The 21,005-nt window shown below is 42.6% G+C and overlaps 1 protein-coding gene across 1 annotated transcript in view; it reads right to left on the bottom strand.

Moving 5' to 3' along the window:
* GRB10 (growth factor receptor bound protein 10) overlaps positions 1–21,005 on the bottom strand; it is a 323,919-nt gene that overhangs the window by 47,539 nt on the left and 255,375 nt on the right. The window contains exons 6-7 of the mRNA XM_007943956.2: positions 2,892–3,007; positions 1,299–1,373 (exon numbers count right to left, since the gene is read on the bottom strand). Of these exons, the coding sequence (XP_007942147.1) occupies positions 1,299–1,373; positions 2,892–3,007 (191 nt within the window). The remainder of the gene's footprint in view (positions 1–1,298; positions 1,374–2,891; positions 3,008–21,005) is intronic.

The following is a 21,005-nucleotide window of genomic DNA, read 5'->3' on the forward strand; positions in this document are numbered from 1 at the left end:
TCCCCCACTTGCTGTCACTGAGTTTGGATTTTTTTTTTTAAATGGAAAAGAGAGGACACGGGCCAGGCCAGGGGAGGTGATGCGGGGCTAAGTCCTTTTTGCTGGATGATTCTCTCTCTACGGGTGGGCTAGGCAAAGTGGACAGTGTCTTCATGCTGCTAGCCCAGATTCAGTATGTATGGTCTCAAGAGATGATCACACACCCTTAGAAACTGCATAAACCAGCCTCACAGTCAAAACAGTTAAGAAAGAAACGAGTCATTTCCCTGTCACCATGCTCCAACAAGGATGACCAAGTATCAACAAGTCCTGACAGATGAATTTGAAAGAACTAGGGTGGGTGGGGAGGGAGGGCTCCTGATGGGTCCATCAGATAGAACTCAAAACCACTCATCTTTTAGATGGTGGAAACCAACCCAAGCATCAACAAAGCCAGGAAGGTGGGCTTATGGACAGAACTCTGAGGGAATTGAATTTCCGTAGTTTCTTTTAGGTGTGAGGCCACCTGGATAGTGCTGGTGGCCTTAGTGAATTGTTTATTCTCTCACTTAACACACTGTAAACAGAGGTATTTTTGGAGGCTCAGTAGTCATATACTCTCAGTAGTCATTTACTCTCATTTCCCATTCATTACTGCAGGGAGGTAAGGGGTCAGCAGGAAGTATAGAGAAGCCTCCTTAAGTGCTGCCTCCACTGGAATGGGTTGGGGAAAGGCTTAGATCAGACTTTAGAAAGCAGAGGACAATTATAACAGATTCCCTTATTTATGATGCACAGCAAGTAACTTTTAAAAGGATTTTATGGAAACCAAATCATTTTTCTATAAAGTAGACTCAGTATGTCAAACAGGTGGGCAGTGGCCTCTCCTGGGGTTTGTACTCAGTGTAGATCTGAAATCTCATGACCCAGAGAACACACTCTTGTGGTCTCTCCCTCTGGCCTTTAGGCTGTCTCTCCATCTAACCTCACTGTCCTGCATGTCCATTCTATCTGTCCCCAGCACCTATCCATCTGGCCCTTCTGGGCCACACTTTAGGATTGCATTACTTGAATTTCTTCTAAGTTAAAGTAAGTGTATCCTGTTTATAAGTGCTTGTTTCAGTTTGAAAGATCCTAACTATACACAGATTTTACAAATAAACATTTATTTCTGGTTACTCTAAACTACTCTAGGCACCAAGGCCATGATGTTATTAAGGATGTAGCCTCTTCCAGATTTTATGATGCCACCATTACAGCTCAGGAGGTCTGCTATCAATATACTCTATTTCAGCATAAGTCTATTTTTTACACAGTACCTGCAAAAGCTGGGTTTGGGGAATACTGCCATTTGATTGCTGACACCAAGTAACCATCTGTTCTGGAAAGAAATTCTAAAGAAACGGGAAAAACAAATATGTTAAAGGTTAGCTTCAAAGTGAGGAACATGGCAGCATATTTATAGGTATGTCAGTTTTAAAACCATTCCTGTGAGGACAATTCTGCACGTTTTTATTTAAAATATGTTGTATTTCTTTATCACACAGTGCAAAAAGAATTCAAACATCCGTATTCAGTTTTCTTAAATGTCAAACTCAAGTCTGCAATTTCTGTCATGTTTAATACTGAATTCCTGTCTCATAGCTTGCACTATGGCAAAAGGTGATACCAAACATTCTAATTTCGTGGCATAAGGGCATGGCATGAGACAAGGGATTCCTGAAAGTAAAGGTGAACGCAATTATTTGCAAAAAAGCTTCTTCTGGTACATTACTCAAAACTAGTTATCAAATTTATTACTTTGGAGATAAAGCAGTTAAATGATCAGAGCCAGAAGCTGGCCCTAGACCTTCTCTCCAGGTTGATGCAGCTCTGTGTCATGATTCAGGGCAAGCGTGCAGGCTACAAGAGGTGTGGGGCTCATGTTCTTGAGAGTTCACAACAAACCCCTTTTCCAAAAAAGGAAATGAATGAAAAATCAAAGGAGACTAGCTGGACACACCTAGCTACTTAGTTCTCTACTCATTCTTCCACAAAAAACCACTAAGTAGTATTTGCAATTTATAGAGAACACAAGTCTTTTCCTGAGCTACTAATCAATGTGCTCTAATTTAACCAAAAACATTCAACATATCTAGAAAAACCAGCCCTCTCCTCTCCTTATGACTTGAAGAATAACCCCCCTTTCCACTATTACTATTTGTAGAAGGTAACAGTAACCTTTGTCCAGTTCCAAAGGCATGTAGTTAAACATTAGAGATTGAGTTGTGAGCAAGGGTTATTTAGTCAAATAGGATCTAACTGAATTCTCAAACCTATATGCTACCCCACAGATCTCAAGCAGGGCTCTGAACCAGTTCTTCCCTGTTTAATCATAGCCAGTGAAGCAATGCTGGCATGGACTCAAATTTCTAAAATATGGATGTACCAGAAGGATAACCAGAACAGAAAAAATTATGGGCCTAGAAATTTAATCTCCCTCTTAGAAAATAAGGGCAGAGGGCATACTGCAAAGCAACCAAATTTATTGACTGGCAGAGGTGGAAACAGCGGTGCACAGCTCAAAGAAAGTGACCATTAGTGCCACTTAGAAAGTTTTGCTCTCCACAGTCCTGGCAATAATCTAATCGCCCACATCAGGTTCCTAAAAGGCTTGCTATGCCTCTTCCCAGTCTCCCATTCCAGAGCTTCCACCCATAATTTTTCCCTTTCTAGTTAACATGCTGGTACATGCACATTGGTACACGTGCATTTTACAAATTAGGATCTGTTTTGATTTTGCTACCGGCCATGGCTAAATTGGTTCAAACCACTAACCTCAAGTCAGTTATTTTATAATCTGATACAGGTAAACCTGAGTAGAAATTTCAGTATTTCAAGATTACAAACCCCAAACCCAATAAAAGACTCACCATAGGATTTTTAAAAACCTCGTATTTTGCATAATTCTTCCTGAATAAAAATTTACTTTCACTTGCCATGGTACTCTCCACCTGGGCTACCAGCTCATGATCTTCCAAGCACCTTTCTGCAAAGGAAGAGCACTGGGCATGAGAGATTAAACAGCCAGAAACATCAAGGCAGTTTTATAACTAATTACAGACTTTGGCTGATTTTCTGTTCCTTCTTCAAACATGGGGTGGGGAAATCAAGATGAGTCCAGGAAATAAGCTTAACTGAAATCTTTCTTTAATGCATTACCAAATGCATGTAAGATCTTAAGTATATAAATGTGTAAGATAGTAGGAATTCAGACCCATCTTTACTTTTACACTTCTTTTAAATTTGGAATCCACAAAAATTTAAAGAAAGAGTCCATAAAGATTTCCAGCAAATGATGCCGTCCTTGAGAAATTTCAATTCTTGTAAAGAACACAGAGAACATTAACTGGGAAACTAAACAAAGACAAAGAGAAGTGGGAAGTGCACTAAGAGGGTGGGTGGGTAAAAGGGTGGCAGAGACAGAAAGGCAATGGATGCTTTTGAGTCCTTGAAATGTGGTTGGCTGAAATCATGTTGGCAATATAATATGGGAAGGTCTATACTTAATGTTAAGATCAGACAGCACAACTAAACTTTTAAAACAAACAAACAACAGCTGTCATCAAGTTAATTCCAACTCATTATGGCCCTATAGTAGAAATGTGCTCTATAGAGTTTTCAATGCTGATTTTTTGGAAGTAGACCATTAAGCCTTTCTTCTGATGTACCTCTGGGTGGACTGAACCTCCAATCTTTCAGTTAGCAGCCAAGTATATTAACCATTTGTACCACCCAGGGACTTCATGTCCAAAAACATTGCCTGTAACTCTAAGCCTGAACTAACCACTTAGTAGAACAGTTCTCATGGACTGGATTGTATCGTTAAGGCAGAGAGGAAAATACACTATATTTTATCAGCTCGTATGTGTACTCACACACACACACACACACACACACACACACACACTTCAGGACAGCTACTGAGCACCATCACTCTGGAAAGATCATTTCCCTCACAGTTTGGACACTGGCTCCAGGTGGAGCATGAAGGATTTGCACCCTGAAAACCAGTGTGCCCACTGCTCTTCAGGATACTGTTTATATTCTTCCCAAGAGTCTTCTCAAAAACGTTATAATTGGGGTGACAGGGAACTGAATCATGGAAAAAACAAAAATGCCAGCCTGTTATGTACAAATCCACGGCGAGTTCAACATGTACTTTCACGCCCAGATGGGAGAGTAAAATGCTACAGAACTGATGCCTTTAAAGGGGTGAATCTGTCCTGATATGCAGAAGCCCCTACATGCAGCCACAAGTGAATTTCTAGAAAAGCTGCACCCTTGAAGAAAGGGTTGAAGTTTAGAGCTAAAACATTTTTGATTCAGAGTGATCTCAGAATGTGAAAAAAGAATTTCCCTCCAAGAAAGACAGTCACCAACAGAGCTGCTTATCTCAGGGCAGCTGTGACTGGCTCGCGAAGCAAGTCCTGGAGCTTTCTGTCCTCAGCCTTGATTCTGATTTGGTAAACACATATTTAAAGACTTGTTTTTCCAAAGCAAAGAATTTTCTCCTGATGGTTGCCAGAAAGCTCATAGAACTCTGTGAAATGTCAGACCTGGCACAAACAATCTGGAATGTTTCCATGTGTTTTGGCTGGGGTGGGACATCTGCTAGTGTGATGGTTAATGTTATCTGTCAACATGGCAAAGCTACGATTCTCAGTGGTTTGGCAGATACTGGATTGATTTTTTGCTCATAATGTAATATAATGTAATCATCCTCCATTTTATAATTTCATGTGAACAGCCAATCACTGAAAAGACAACCAGTTTTCCTGGAGCTGTGGCTTGCATCCAATACACATATGTATGTTCTGACAAAGTTTACTTTTTCTCGATCATGCACCCAACTCATCATCCTCTCTCCTCTGGTTCTCAGGACAGAAGCCTGCATCTGACCTGCAGATTTTGGGATTCACCAGCTCCTGCATCCACATTAGTTAGGAGAAGCCTCCAGCCCAATACGTGACCCATGGATTTGGTCTTGCCAACAACTACAACTGCAAGCATGAGCCATTTCCTTGAAATAAATCTCTTTATATATATACTTGGGAGCTCTGGTGGAATAGTGCCTAAGGCATCTGACTGCTAACCAGAAGGCTGCTAGTTCAAATCCACCAGCCTCTCCTTGGAAGGAAGATGGGGCAATATCGCCTCAGAAACCCAAGGAGGGGTCGCTATGAGTCGGATCTGACTCAATAGCAGTGAGTTTTGTTTTTGTTGGTTTATATATGTACTCTTAAATAGATGCTTCACTGATTTTGCTCCTCTAAAGAAGCTAGCCTAAGACATTTGGTACTGGGAAAAGGATTGAAAAGTACAAAATCATAAGGATGGGTTTTTCTGAATTGGTTTGCAACTCTGGCTACTCTTAAAGGCACTGATTATACTATCACTCACTCACTCACTGCTGTCGAGTCAATCCTGACTCATAGTGACCCCTCCTTGGGTTTCTGAGGTGGTATCACTAGGGAAGTAGATGCCCAACCTTCCTTCCAAGGAGTGGCTGGTGGGTTTGAACCACCAGCCTTCTGGTTAGCAGTCAAATGCCTTAGGCACTATGATATTATATCCTTTAGTAAAGAAGACACTGCTAACTCATGGTGTGCAGTGGTAATAGATATGCAAAATATCATTACCAATATAAGTATCTGTGAGAGGCAATGTGATTACATATTTGATAGCATAGTGCCTAAGATAATTCAACTGGTTTTGTTAGAAACCATCTTGAGCTGAAACACTGAATGAAGCATCTATGCTTAGTGGGCCTGTAACAATAAACTCATACTGATCCAACTTTATGTTCCTTGCAGCATTATCCCTTGAGTTTCTAATAGTTTCTTTGGTTAGTTCTTTGAAGCATAGGTTAAATGATGGCCTACAACTAAATCAAAGTGAAATGCCAGACTTGTGTTGATAGTATACTATAGAAGAAGGTACCCAAAGGGAAATGGGCATGTAAACCTAAAAAACACACAAATCTACAGCCATCAAATCAATTCTGATTTATAGCTACTGGTGGCACAGTGGTTAATGCACTTAGCTGCTAACCAAAAGGTCGGGAGTTTGAACCTACCAGTTGCAGTCTGCTTCTGTAAAGATTTATATCCTTAAAAACCCAATGGGGCAGTTCTACTCTGTCCTAAGTTGTTATGTCATATTCTCATGAATTTATCAGGCTTGGATCACATATGCACCCATGGAGTACCCTAAGGACATACCTTTCACCACAACAGTGAGGAATAAATTTGTGGAGGAGGCTCAGCATCCTTGAAGACTGCTGTGAATGCTATTTTATGTAAAACAGATTTGACAGAGGAAACTGCCCTCACTAAATTAAGATACCTAATTATAATAGTACTGTGATCGGATTCCATGGTGACAGGGGCCAAGTGATGGTACCTAATCAATAAAGATAAGGTGGGCACGGTTACCATAATTAACACCAGAGTCAAAGCAGTGCAGTAATAAGAACAGTCAACTTGATGGACTTATGGCATTGGAAACTTAGCCATGGTATCACCAGGAGCAAAACAGATGGGAAATCTATTCAATATTTACCTGATCTGTACGAGAGGAAAAATTCTGCCTCAAGTGAATGGAACAACAGTCTAACTTGAATCACCATAACAGAGAGTGACGATCCCTCAATCAATTCCTAGACTTGAGCCAGTCTGCAGACCCCACAGCCCTCTGAATAAAGGAGAGGCTGGGTTGGGTCCCCTTGAGGAAGAACTCCACTGTACTGCCCCAAAATTATTCTGTTGATCTTTCTCTTAGCCATCTCCAAAGGGATCTATTGCCTTTTACAAGACTGACTGTTCCTTGGGGAAAAGGAAATAATCAGACTTTTTGGAGGATTACTATATATTGGCTCTGAACTGGCACTAATTCCAGAAACGAAAATTGTCACTGTGGCCCAGTAGTCAGAATAGGGGCATACTGATGTCAAGTTATTAATGGAGTTCTGTCTCACAGTGGGTCTGCAAATCCATCTGGTAGTGATTTGCCCAGTTCCAGAATGCATAATTGGAACAGACATACTCAAAAACTGGCAGAACCCCCACAATATATCCTTGACACACAAAGGCTAATATGGTAGGAAAAGCCACATGGTTATTGTTGTTAGGTGCCTAGAGTCGGCTCCAACTCATAGCGATCCTAGGTACAACAGAACAAAATAATGCCTGGCCCTGCACCATCCTCACAATCTTTTCCATGAGCCCATCATCGCAGCCACTGTGTCAATCCAACTCATTAAGGGTCTTTCCCTTTTTTGCTGACCCTCTACTTTACCAAGCATGATATCTTCTCCAGTGACTGGTCCCTTCTAATAACATGACCAAAGTATGTGAGACAAAGTCTGGCTATTCTTGCTTCTGAGGAGCATTCCAGTTATACTTCCTCCAAGAAAGATTTGTTCATTTTTCTGGCAGTCCATGGTATTTTCAGTATTCTTCACCAACACTATAATTGAAATGTATCAATTTGTCTTCTATCTTCCTAAGTCATTGTTCAGCTTTCACATGCACATGAGGCTACTGAAAATACTACAGCTTATATTCAGGCACCTTCCACTTGAGTCAGGAACACCTAAGTCCTCAAAGTGACATCTTTGCTCTTTAACATTTTAAAGAACCCAAGGGAAGTAAAGGATATTCTGGTAGGAAAAGCCAAGTGAAGCCACTGGAACTGCCCCTACCTAGGAAAACAAGCAAAAAAACCCAAACTCACTTCTTGCTTCTGACACTCAGTGACCTCCACTGGGTTTCTGAGGTGGTAAAATTTTATGGAAGTAGATTGCCCCATCTTCCTTCTACAGGTTTGAACTGCTAATCTTCTGGTTAGAAGTCAAATGCCTTTGGCATTATGCCAGCACAGTGCCTTACCTAGGAAAACAGGAAACCAAAATGCAATACTGCATTGCTAGAGGGAATTCATAGATTAGTGCCACCAACAAGGTCTTGAAGGATGTAAGGGTAGTGATTCTCACCACCTTACCATTCAATGTGCCTATTTGGCCTCTGTAAAAAATGGATGGATTTTGGAGAATAATAGTCGATTATTCTAAACTTAACCAGATGGTAACTGCAACTGCAAGCTACTTTTCCAGATGTGGTTTCATTGAGCAAATTAATACACCTCTTTGGTATGTGGTATACAGCTCTTGATGTGGTCAATGCCTTTTTCATGTTTTTGGTTTCAAAGGGCTATCAGAACCAGTTTGTCTTCAGCTGGCAAGGGCAGCAATACACTTTCACTATCCTACCTCAACTCTCTAGTTCTATGTCATAATTTACTGCACAGGGACCTTGATCGCCTTTCCCTTCCACAAGATGTCACATTGTTCAATTCCACTGATGACATTACACTGCTTGGAGCTAGTAAGGAAGAAGTATGAATGACTCTACATTTACTGGTAAGACATTTGTGTACTAGAAGGTGGAAAACGAAGCCAACAAAACTTCAAGCACCTTCCACTTCAGTTTAAATTGTGAAGGGTCCAGTGGTATGGGGTAGGTTGAGATATTTCTTCTACAGTGAAGGATAAGTTGTTACATATGGCCTCTCCTACGAGTAAAATGGAGGTACAACGCCTGCTGGGCCTCTTTGGACATTGGAGGCAATGTATCCCTCAATTTGGGTGTACTACTCTGACCTATTTATCAAGTGATTTGAAAAGCTGCTAGTTTTGAGTAGGGTCCAGAACAAGAATGGACTCTGCAACAGGTTCAAGCTACTGAGCAAGCTGCTCTACTTAGGCCATATGATCAAGCTGATCCAATCGTGCTTTAAAGTGGCAGTGGCAGATAGAGATGCTGTTTGGAGTCTTTATTAGGCCTGAATCAGAGAGCACAACCATAGGATTTTGGAGCAAAGCTCTGCCCTTTTCTGCAGATAACTACTCTCCATTTGAGAAACAGTTTTTGGCTGCATATCGGGCCTTATTAGGGATTAAATGCTAAACCATAAGCCACCAAGTGATCACTTGACTTAGTTGCCCAACTGGGTGTTGTCTGGCCCACAGAGTCATGAAGATGGACATGCACAGCAACACTGCATTATTAATTAATGTACCATACTGGGCTTGAATAGGATCCAAAGGCACAAATGTCCATGGTCCTCACTCCTGCCACATTACCTTCCTTCTTCCAGTTTGCTACTATAGTCTCATGGGGAGTTTCCTATGATTAGTTAACTGTGGAAGAGAAACTCATGCCTGGTTTATAGACAGCTCTATACAATATGCAAGTTCCACTTGGAATTAGACAGCAGCAGCACTATAGCCTCTTTCTGGGACAGTGGCGAAGGGAAATCCTCTCAGTGGGGTGAACAGTGAGCAGTATACCTGGTTCTTCACTTTACTTGGAAGGAGAGATGGCCAGATGTGAGAATATATACTGATTCATGCGATGTGGCCAGTGGTTTGGCTGGATGGTCAGGGACTTTAAAGGAACATGACTGGAAAATTGATGACAAGCACGTATGGGGGAAAGGCATGTAGAAAGATCTCTGTGAATGGGCCAAAGAAGTGAAGATATTTATGTCTCACGTGAATACTCACCAAAAGGTGACTCAGCAGTAGAAGATTTAACAATCAGGTGGATAAGATGTGTTCTGTAGAAACCAGTTTTCCTCTTTCCCTAGTCATTCCTGTCATTGCCCAATGGGCACATGAACAAAGAGGCCATGTGGCAACGACAGAGGTTATGCATGGACTCAGCAACATGGACTTCCACTCATCAAGAATGATATAACTACAGCAGTGGCTAAGTGCCCAATTTGCCAGCAGCAGACATCAATACTGAAACCCTGATAGGGCACCATTCCTTACAGGGATTAGCCAGCAACCTGGTAGCAGGTTGATTACATTGGATCACTTCTAGCATGCAAATGGCAGCATTATATTCTTACTGGGATAGACACTTAACTCTGAATACACATTTACCTTCCCTGCATGCAAGGCTTTTGCCAAATCTATCATCTGCAGACTTACAGAATGTCTTAATCACTGTCAGCAGTGCCTCGGACAGGGCTTTGCTTCACAGCAAAAGAAGCGTGATAACTGGCCCATGCTCACGTAATTCACTGACCTAGTCATGTTTCCCATCATCCAGAAGCAGCTGGCTTGATGTTGTTGTTAGGTGCCACTGAGTCGGTTCTGACTCATGGCAACCCTAGTACAACAGAACAAAACACTGCCTGGTACTACACCATCCTCACAGTTGCTGCCATGCTTAAGGCCATTATCACAGCTCCAGTCAGTATAATGTCATCGTCACAGCCACACCCAGGCCATTATCAATCTATCTCATTAAGGGTCTTCCCCTTTTTCACTGATGCTCTACTTTACCAGTCATGAAATCCTTCTCTAGGGATTGGTCATTTCTGACAGCATGACCAAAGTACAAGATACAAAGTCTGGGCATTCTCTCTTCTAAGGAGCATTCCAGCAGTACTTTCCCTAAGACAGATTTGTTCATTCTTTTAGCAGCCCATGATATATTCAATATTCTTTGCCAACACCACAACTCAAATGCGTCAATTCTACGGTAGCCTTTATTCATTATCCAGCTCTCACAAGTGTATAAGGTTACTGAAAATATCATGGCTTGGTCCAGGCATACCTTAATCTTCAAGGTGACATCTTTGCTCTTTAACACTTTTACAGACTTTAAAAAGACTTTAAATGACTTTTTAAGTCTTTTACACCAGATCTGCCCAATGAAATATGTCATTTGATTTCCTGACTGCTGCTTCCATGGGTGTTGACTGCGGATGCAAGTAAAACGAAATTCCTGACAACTTCAATCTTTTCTCCATCTAGCATGGTGTTTTTCGTCCAGTTGTGAGGATTTTTTTTTTTTTTCATGTTGAGGTATAATCCATACTGAAAACTATAGTCTCTGACCTTCATCAGTTAAGTGCTTCAAGTCTTCTTCACTTTCAGTAAGCAAGGTTGTGTCATCTGCATATTGTAGGCTGTTAATGAGTCTTCACCGATTCTGATGCTGTGTTCTTCACACAGTCCAGATTCTCATATTTGCTCAGCATGCAGACTGAGTAAGTACGGTGGAGGGATATGACCCTGACACACACCTTTCTAAGATTTTAAACCATGCATTATCTCCTTATTCTGTATAAACGACTGCCTCTTGGTTTATGTACAGGTTCTCCATGAGCACAATTAAGTATTCTAGAATTCCTATTCTTCACAATATTATACATAATTTGTTATGATCCACACAGTTGAATGACTTTGCATAGTCAATAAAACATAGGTAAACGTCTTTCTGATGTTCTTTGCTTTCAGCCAATATCCATCTGACAAAAGCAATGATATGCCTTGTTCCCCGTTGTCTTCTGAATCTGGCTTGAATTTCTGAAAATTCCTTGTCAATATACTGTCTTGACAGAATGATGGGATGGTCTTCTAAAGACACAATTATGCCACGAGTTAGGTGACAATACCTTGCAGGATTGGGGGCAATGTTCTCCAAGAGGCTGTTTATGTTCTAAACTATCATCCAATATATAGCTGTTTCTCCCATAGCCAGGATTCATGGGTCTAGGAATCAAAGGGTCGAAATGGGAGTGGCACCACTCAGTGTTACTCCTAGTGACCCACTTGAAAACTTTTTGCTTCTTCTCCCTGGAATCCTACACTTTCCAAGTCTAGAGGTCTTAGTTCTAAAGTAAGGAATGTTGCTTTCACCTAAAGACACAACACTGATACAATTTAACTGAAAGTTAAGAATGTTACCTGGCTACCTTGGGCTTCTCATGCTTCTGGATAAACAGACAAAAAAGGGAGTAAAAATACTGGCTTGAGTGATTGATATTGATTATCAAGGAGCAATCTGATATTATATAACAGAGGTAAAGAGGAAGAGAGAATGCCTGGAACCTAAGAGATCTCTTAGGGCATCTCTTAGTAGTACTATGCCCTGTGATTAAAGTGAATAGAAAATTATAGCAACTCCATTCCTACATGACTACTACTAATGGCCAAATCCTTCAGGAATGAAAGTTTGCATCATCCTACAAGACAAAGAACCACACCAGCTGATGTGCTTTCTGCGGGTAAAGGAAATACGAAATGGTTGGTGGAAGAAGGTAATTCTAAATACCAGTTATGACCATGTGACCAGTTGCAGAAATGAGGACTGTAATTATCATAATTACTTCTTCCTTGTTTTATCCTATATGTATGTATATTTACGTAAAAAATGGCATGGTGGAGGTGTCTGACACCCCCCAACTTCAAAAAGGGGAAGAAGGATAAAGATCAACAACTCAAGGAAGATTTCTATGAGCTGGAGGTTGGACAAGCCTGCACACGCTAACCTTTTTACCGACTCTGACATCAGCCCTCCCTCCTTCCCACAGCACTCTCTACTCTTCTGCTGGGTTCAGTAATTTTCTACAATGGCCATACATAACTCACAGACCATACTCACAGTTATAGGGTTTATTAGGGAAGGTACAGGTTATAATTTAGGATCATGAAAGACTGAGGATACAGTTCTTTAGTCAGGACAGCTTCTTCTCAGCTGTGCCCACAGGCAGGCCTCTCCCGGGACCTCTGCTTCTTGGCCCTCAGCCCCTCTGGCTTTTGGGCTTTCTTGGGTGGGCAGGCCTCTGCATTTCTTGGGCAAGTGTTAAAAAGCTCTTTAGCTCTACTGGCAAGAGTCCAGAAGCATCCTGCTAGAATGCTCAATTCTCTCACTCTGTGGGTCAAGCAAACCTACTTCTGTCAAGTGCCCAGAGGCACTCCCTTCCACCAACAAGCCTTCTGCTAGAAGATAATCAGCTTTCTTGCTCTGTGGGCTGGGAAGCCCATTGTGCTATCTTGTGACAGTTTCCTGGTTCTGCTGCACTGTTTCTCTGCCACTGCTTCTCACCACCTCTCACCAACATTGATGTTACAGCTCTGTTTTCTGGGTCTGTGAGGTTGCCAGTACAGAAATCCAGGTCCAAAGGACATACTCTGCTCCTGTCTCTTCTTGGTGGTAGTGTTACCCACCCTTGTTTTGGGACTAGCTCTATTTTAAGCCTAGGGGGATGGCAAAATTGATCAATCCCTTCATTAGTATTCCATGCATCTTATTTGGGAGGTCTGGTAGCATAGTGCTAAGGCACTTGACTGCTAACCAGAAGGCTGGTGGTTCAAACCCACCAGCCACTCCTCGGAAGGAAGGCTGGGCAATCTACTTCCATAGTGATATCACCTCGGCAACCCAAGGAGGGGTTGCTATGAGTTGGGTCTGACTCGATGGCACATAACAACAACATCTTATTTGCATGGACCTGCCCCCACAGGGGTTCTATGCATCTTATTTGCATTATTAACAAGCTGCCCAATCACCTTGGTGGGCCACAAGCATCATATTTGCATAATCCAACTCAATCATTTGGTGTGAGTTACAAACAAGAAAAGCCATATATGGTTAACTGTGATAGTTGGGGTTCTATGTCAGCTTGGCTGGACCACAATTCTAAGTGGTTTAAGCAGTAGTGATGTGGTTATTTCCATGAAGAGATCTGATGCTTTGAGCAGCCAATCAGTTGAAAGGAAGTTTCCTTAGGAGTGTGGCCTGCTGTCAATATATATATGGACATCCTGGGAAAATTGGGGAACCTTTCATGTTATGCTGCCTGAAACTGTCCTGCAAGTGAACAATCCACCGTTTTGCCTGGTGATCTTGGATTCATCATTTGCCAAAGTCAACAGTCATTTTACTGCCTGCCAATCTTGAGTTCATCAGCCCCTGCAGTCACATGAGTTGGGAAAAGCCTCCAGCTTGATGTTTGATCCAGGAACTTGGGACTTGCCAGCCTCTATAACTGTGTGAGACATTTTCCTAAGATAAGTTTTTCTCTCTCTATATAAGCTTTACTGAATTTGCTTCTTTAGAGAACCTAGCCTAACACGGTGACCCATCGCACTGCAACATATATAATCACATATTTTTGTTTTCTTTCTTTCTTCACCCCATTACTTATAAAATATAAGATATAAGCCTTGCTAGTTACATTTCTGGTTGTATGCATATTAGTTTTATTATGTTAGGCACAAGTATGACTTTGTAATTGTCTTTATTTAGTGATTATGTATGGTCTATAAGGATTATGTATGTAAGGAGATGTGTACAGGTACCAAGGTGACAAGAGTTGGACTACGATGGTTAATGCTATGTGTCAACTTGGCCAGACCATAGTTCTTGGCGATTTGGCAGACATTAGACTGACTGCTCTTTCATAATATAATTATCATTTCATCATTCTTCATTTTGTGATATGATGCGACCAGCCAATCCACTGAAAAGTCAATCAGGTGAAAAGACAATCAGTTTCCTTGGGGGTGTGAACTATCCAATATATATGGATGTTCTGGCAGAGCTTGCACTCTCTCACCATCCTGCATCTCACTATTCATCCTCTGTGGTGGTTATGTTCATGTGTCAACTTGGCTAGGCCTGGTTGAGTGGCTAGGCAGCTGGATGTAGTATTCCCCATGATGAGACTGGTAATCAACTCCATGGTGGAATCTACTGTGAGCAGCTGAGTAGCTGCCTTTGGGTATGTGGTCTGGTTCCAGTATTTAAGAAACAGCTTTGGGAATGCTCTCTAACTTATGGCACACTTGAATGCTGCATATAGCCATGTCATTGTTCAGCAGCCTGTCATGCTCTGCCAACCTTGGGACTTTAAACGGACTTGAATTAATGGCCTGCCGTGTAGTTTGGTAACATCAGAACTGTGCCATTTTATTTGTTGACTGTGGGCTTTTTAGCTCCCTGTGTGAAGAGACGCCTCCAGCTTCAGTGAGCTGGGAGCAAGAGGCAGAGCTGAAGCCCAAGGTCAAGGGGTTTTCACATAACCCCTAGAACCTGGCACCTTGGACTTGGACTTAAAGCCTCCAAATTGTAAGAATAAAGTCCTGTTTGTTCAAGCCAGCCTATTTGTGGTACATTTTTGTCAGAGTGGTACTAGGTAACCAGAACAGAATATGGTACTGAGAGAGTACAGTGCTGCTCTGACAGATACTTAAAATGTGGAAACAGGAGAGGAGTGCATCCTTGACCTGAGACACAGGCAGAGAGACCCCGTATGCAGCACTAGGTAACCAGAATATCCTCTGACCTCTGGTTCTTGGGATATGAACCAGCAGCCACCATTTGACTTGCAGATTTTGGAATTTACCAGCTCCCACAACCCTGTGAGTCAGGAGTGTGCCATCTGACTTGTCAATTTTGGATTGGTTAGCCCCTGCAATCATGTGAGTCAGGAGAAACTTCCAGTCTGACGCCTGACCCATGGTGTTGGGACCTGCCAGCATCAACAACTGTATAAACCATTTCCTTAAAATAAATCTCTCCCCCTCTCCCTCTCCCTCTCTGTGTGTGGTGTGTGTGTATATATGTATATATATGTATATGTATGTGTCAGATTTGACTCATGGTGACCCCCCTTGGGTTTCCGAGGCGGTATGACTATGGAAGTAGATTGCCACACACACACACACTCACACACACACACACTTGGGAGCTCTGGTAGTGTAGTGCTTAAGGCACTTGACTGCTAACCAGAAGGCTGGCGGTTCAAACCTACCAGCCACTCCTTGGAAGGAAGATTGGGCAATCTACTTCCGTAGTGATACCACCTTAGAAACCCAAGGAGGGGTCCCTGTGAGTTGGGACCAACTCGACGGCATATAACAACAATTACACACACACAACACACACACACACGTTTTTCACTGATTTTGCTCCTCTAGAGAACCCAGCCTAAGACAGCTAGCAACATGTTAACCACAACACAGCCACTACTTTCCTCATGAAAGGAAAAGACGAAAGCATTTACAACTCAGACATGCAATTAAAATTGTTATATCTGCTTTCAAATAAGAGATTGTGCTCAAAGCCACTCATTCAAAATGGATTTTCTAGGAGGAAAACAAATCAATGACTTCCTTTCAGATTTTATTTAGAGAAAATATTTCTTTCTATAAAACAAAAACCAAACTCACCGCCATCGAGTCGGATCCGACTCATAGCAACCCCTCCTTGGGTTTCTGAGGCAGTATCACTACAGAAGCAGATTGCCCAATCTTCCTTCTGAGGAGTGGTTGGTGGGTTTGAACCACCAACCTTCTGGTTAGCAGTCAAATGCCTTAGGCAGTAGGCTACCAGAGCTCCTTCTATAGTTATAGGACCAAAATAGGACCAAAAAAAACCACACCTGCTCATGGTTGGTTTATTGAACCTAAAATTTTTAGCAAGTAAATTCTTACCCGTAAAACGGAGGGTGGGGAGTGTCCTTTTGAAGTGAGGACATGATGTCTAGTTGCAAAGCAAAGCCATCTATCTCCAGGAATCCTGGAGAGAATCAAAGAGGCCATAAGGCAGACCAGAAGACCTCAAGAGGCATATTACTAATGCACATGCACACTCTTCTCTCCCAACAAACACTCCCTGCCTCCCTAGGCCCCTCCTTGAAGCACTATAGAAAAACAGAGCATACTGAAAAGTACATGTAATACACAGTGTACAGGGTAGATAGGTGAACTATGGTGTCCTGGCAAAGGTGGACTATAGACTGTCTATGTCCTGGGTGCCCCTGTGCTCAGGTCACTCTTGTGACACCATGGGGCTAAGGAGACTTAGAGGTTGGATCCCAATAAAACAAAACATTCTTGCATGAAATTCCATTTCCCTCTCTCCTGCTGGCGTAGGAAGACAACTTGGGTGCACAGGGCTCTTGACTTAGGGTCAGGAAGAACTGAGTCCAAAGCCGCTTTGTCAGAGACCCCTGAACTGTGCGGTCTCACACTTGTCTCAGAATCTTTCTAGCCACCAGTTTTCAGTGTCAAATACATGAACAAACACCGGTCCAAGCTCCCTTTTCCAGTTCTCCTTGCCTCTGTAACTCTACAAGCATGCAATTTCAAATGACCTGAGCAGATTACATGAAGTACTCACATCACTACTGTTCTGGTTACCTAGTGCCTCCCTTGGGAGCTCTGGTAGCATAGTGCCTAAGGCACTTGACTGCTAACCAGAAGGCTGGTGGTTCAAACCCATCAGCCACTCCACGGAAGGAAGATGGGGCAATCCACTTCCGTAGTGATACTACCTTGGAAAACCAAGGAGGGGTTGCTATGAGTCGGGTCCAACTTGATGACACATAACAAAAAAAACAAGTGCCTCTTTGACAGAAATATACCACAACAGGGAGGGCCTTAACAAATAGGAGTTTATTCCCTCACAGTTTGGAGGCTTTAAGTCCAAGTTCAAAGTGCCAGGCTCCAGAGGCTGGTGAAAGCCCCTCAACCTTGGACTTCAGCTCTGCATCCAGCTCCCGGCCCACTAAGCTAGAGGTGCTTCTTCACTCAGGCAGCTGCCGGCTGCTGAGGCTGAGAAGCCCAAGGCTGACAAGTCAAAAGCACAATCCCAATGTTACCAAACCACAGGGCAGGCCATTAATTCAAGTCCACTGTAAGTCCCAAGGTCAGCAGAGCATGGCAGGCTGCTGAACAACGACACGGCTACATGCAGGGTCCAAGCGTGCCATAAGCTAGAGACCATTCCCAAAGCTGCTTCTTATATATGTGAAGCAAACCACATACCCAAAGGCAGCTACTCAGCTGCTTGTGGTAGACCCCACCACGGAGGTGACTGCCAGTCTTTTCATGGGGAATAACTACTACCAGCTTCCGAGCCACTCAACCAGTTGACACACAAACATAACCACAGCAACTACCTATCAACTTCACATTAGGTACAATTCCCTTAAATGAAAGTGGAATGCTATTTTTCATTGAGGTATTCCAAAAATACTATTTGTACAAATGAAATAGGCATACACTGCTTGAAGGATATTTGTATTTTTCAAATCTTAAATTAAGTCCAGTATCTATGCCACTATCCTACTCCACATGACCAAAAACACCCAAACTTTGGCATCAAGTCAATTCTGGCTCATGGCAACCCGATGTATTACAGAGTAGATTTGCTTCATAGGGTTTTCTTGACTATAATCGTCACAGAATCAGATCACCAGGTCTTTCTTCCTCAGTGCTGCTGGGTGGATTCAAACAGCTAACCGTTAGGATTTGCACCACCCACAGATCTATTCCACGTGACATATTTAAAAATCAGACAAAACACATAAAAAAAAAATCTTATTTCTTTGCTTTACAATACCCAAATAACAAGTGACTCTTCTGCAGAAAACCGTGCTGTCCAGATTGGTGACAAAGGGCCAGGCAGAAATGGTGGATGGTACCCCTGGAGGGGTAGAGCCCAAAGCATCTATCGTGTCACTGAAACACCTCCCCTGGACTCAGGCATGATGTTAACAAACCTCTGGCCACACCTGGCCCCACCATCCCTGAGCATAGCCAGCCCATAAGACAAAAAGGAGCAAACTGTCAACATGCATCTGGCAGCAACATGCAGACCTTCCTGGATCCAGAAATTCTGGACAAAGCCATCAATGAGATAACGTGCCTGCAAAACATAACCCTGACATTTGGATAAGCCCTTTAAGCTGCCTTCTTTCTATTTATATATTTTACTGGAGAAGGGACATCATTTTGGTGCCTTTCAGATTTAACAGATGAGGAGACAGAGACAGAACATAGTCTGTCCTGCTTGAGAAGGGCCCACAGGAGGCAACAAAGGTTGAACATGTGCCCATCATTTCTCCTCTAACACCTCTCTACATGTGCAGATACCAGCATCCAAAATGGGGCAGTGGCAGCACTCCAAAGGTATTGCCACAGCATTTCTGACTTGATCAGGAATAAGCACAAGCCTGTACACAGCCCAAGAAAGATTCCTGGCTTTTTCCTGATGTGTCTCAACCTTATTCATTTGACACAGAATTTCTCAAATGTTTGCTATCTAAGGAATCTGCTAAAAACACTAGTCTCAGAACTCCATTCTCTGTTTAAGTCCCTCCTCTCCTTAACCATAAAATTCTAGTCTCCTCCAGTGCTGCAGATGGTCACTCAGGCCTGGGTGTGAAAGCCCAGCACCAATTCCCTCCACACATCCATGAATGGAGGTAAACTTGATGGAGTTTACCTACAACTGCATTCTAAATCTAATGAGGCACCAAGATGCCATTCTGCACACACAAGTTCCCATTTTTCAAAATGCCTTTAAAAATAATTTGTTTACTTAGTGAGTCTGCAGGAACTTGTTTATCATCAGTATGTCCTTTATGTAAGATAGTGCCCAGTTGAGCTGAACCTTTGTAAGATGTGTCACATGCTCAAGGGTAGGGACAAACAGCATGGAACTGACTTCCAAATGATCCTTCTCCATTCTGGCACCAACTGGCTGAATTTGTAGCCTAGGAACTTGTGGTCTACTGTTGACTAGATTTGGTCAGTGCCATGTTTCCAGGTCACAGCACTCTACTCCAAGATACTGGTGTCAAGACATCCCTAAAAGGGCTGTGGAGAGTGCTCACATAGAGAGAGGTCACTGAAAGGGATGAGTATACAGAAACAAGGGCCCTGGAAATCACAGAACAACACTGCACACACTTACTCAAGGTCACCTATCACTAAGAGCTCTTTGCCTACCAAGACCAGGGACTTATACTAACTTTTCAAAGCTCCCCAAGAGGGAAATGACCTCAGGAGTTGACACTGGGAACCAGGAAGGGACATTCGATCAGGCTCCAAAATCAAAGAGCCCTGCTCTCTTTAACAAGTGAGGTTCAGAGTTACAGTGGAAAAAATTCCCCGCCAGTCAGGGGTGCTGCCATGAAGAACCAAGAGGGTTGCTGTCACTGCTCCCATTTCTCCACATGTGTGACATTCCTGCCAACCCAGGAGTGTGACATTCCTGCCAACAGTATATTCCTAGCACCGCTGTGGGGTACTGTTAGGGGTGGGAAACACACATGCCTAGTCTTCTGTGATGAAAAGGGGGCCACCACTTTTTCTAAATTCATCATTCATTTCTGAGTGTGAGAAAGGGTTCATATTTTTAAGAATACAGTATTTCCATATTTTCATATATTTTAGCTGCAAAGGTCAGTATACTAATTGTGCTTTGAAATCCTGAATTTCGGAAGCAATGTACAGAAGAATTAAATCCTTTATGTCCTCAGTCATAAAGGGGGGGGGGGGTTGGGTGTGTGGAATAGGGTGGGAGTAACTATTTGCCTTATGGATTTTGGCATAGTGCCTAAGGCATCTGACTGTTACCCAGAAGGCTGGTGGTTCAAACCCACCAGCCACTCCTCGGAAGCAAGACTGGGTATCTACTTCTGGAGAGATACCACTTCAGAACCCTAAGGAGGGGCTGCTATGAGTCAGATTCCATTAGACACCAGTGAGTTTGGTTTTTTTACCTTTCATCTAAACCACTATCCTCTTTGTGTATACAAGTGTCCCTATTAAAAAAACAAACCAGTTACTCTTGAGTTCATCTTGACTCATAGTGATCACAGAAGTGTCAGAGTAGAGCTATGTTCCATATGGTTTCCAGTGACTGATTTTTCGAAAGTAGATCACCAGGCTTTTTTTCCAAGGTGTCTCTGGGTGGGTTTGAACCTCCAATCTTTCAGTCAGTAGGTTAGTACCTTAACTATTTGCACCAACCAGGAACTCCAAAATTGTCCTTATTCCAAACCAAAGCTAAATTAATGGTCACTGAGTCAAGTCTGACTCACAGCAGCCCCTTACAGAACCAGACTGCTTCATCGTAGTCTAGCAGAGAGTCTGGTGGGTTTCAACTGCCAATCTTTTGGTTAGCAGCCAAAATGCTTTAACCACTATACCACCAGAGCTCCTATGTCCTTATTAGAATACTCAAAATATAACTGAGAAAGTTACTTTCTAAAAAGAGTAAAATGTAATAGATTCCACATCCAAACTGACATGGCTAGGGGCAGGGTTGGTCAGACTTTTCCCGAGAATTAATGAGGATTAACTCTGTATGTGCCACAGGATTCATGAA

This window comes from Orycteropus afer, unplaced genomic scaffold (genome assembly GCF_000298275.1).
Source record: "Orycteropus afer afer isolate SDZICR_OR568_19922 unplaced genomic scaffold, OryAfe1.0 scaffold00115, whole genome shotgun sequence".
Taxonomy (NCBI): Eukaryota; Metazoa; Chordata; class Mammalia; order Tubulidentata; family Orycteropodidae; genus Orycteropus; species Orycteropus afer.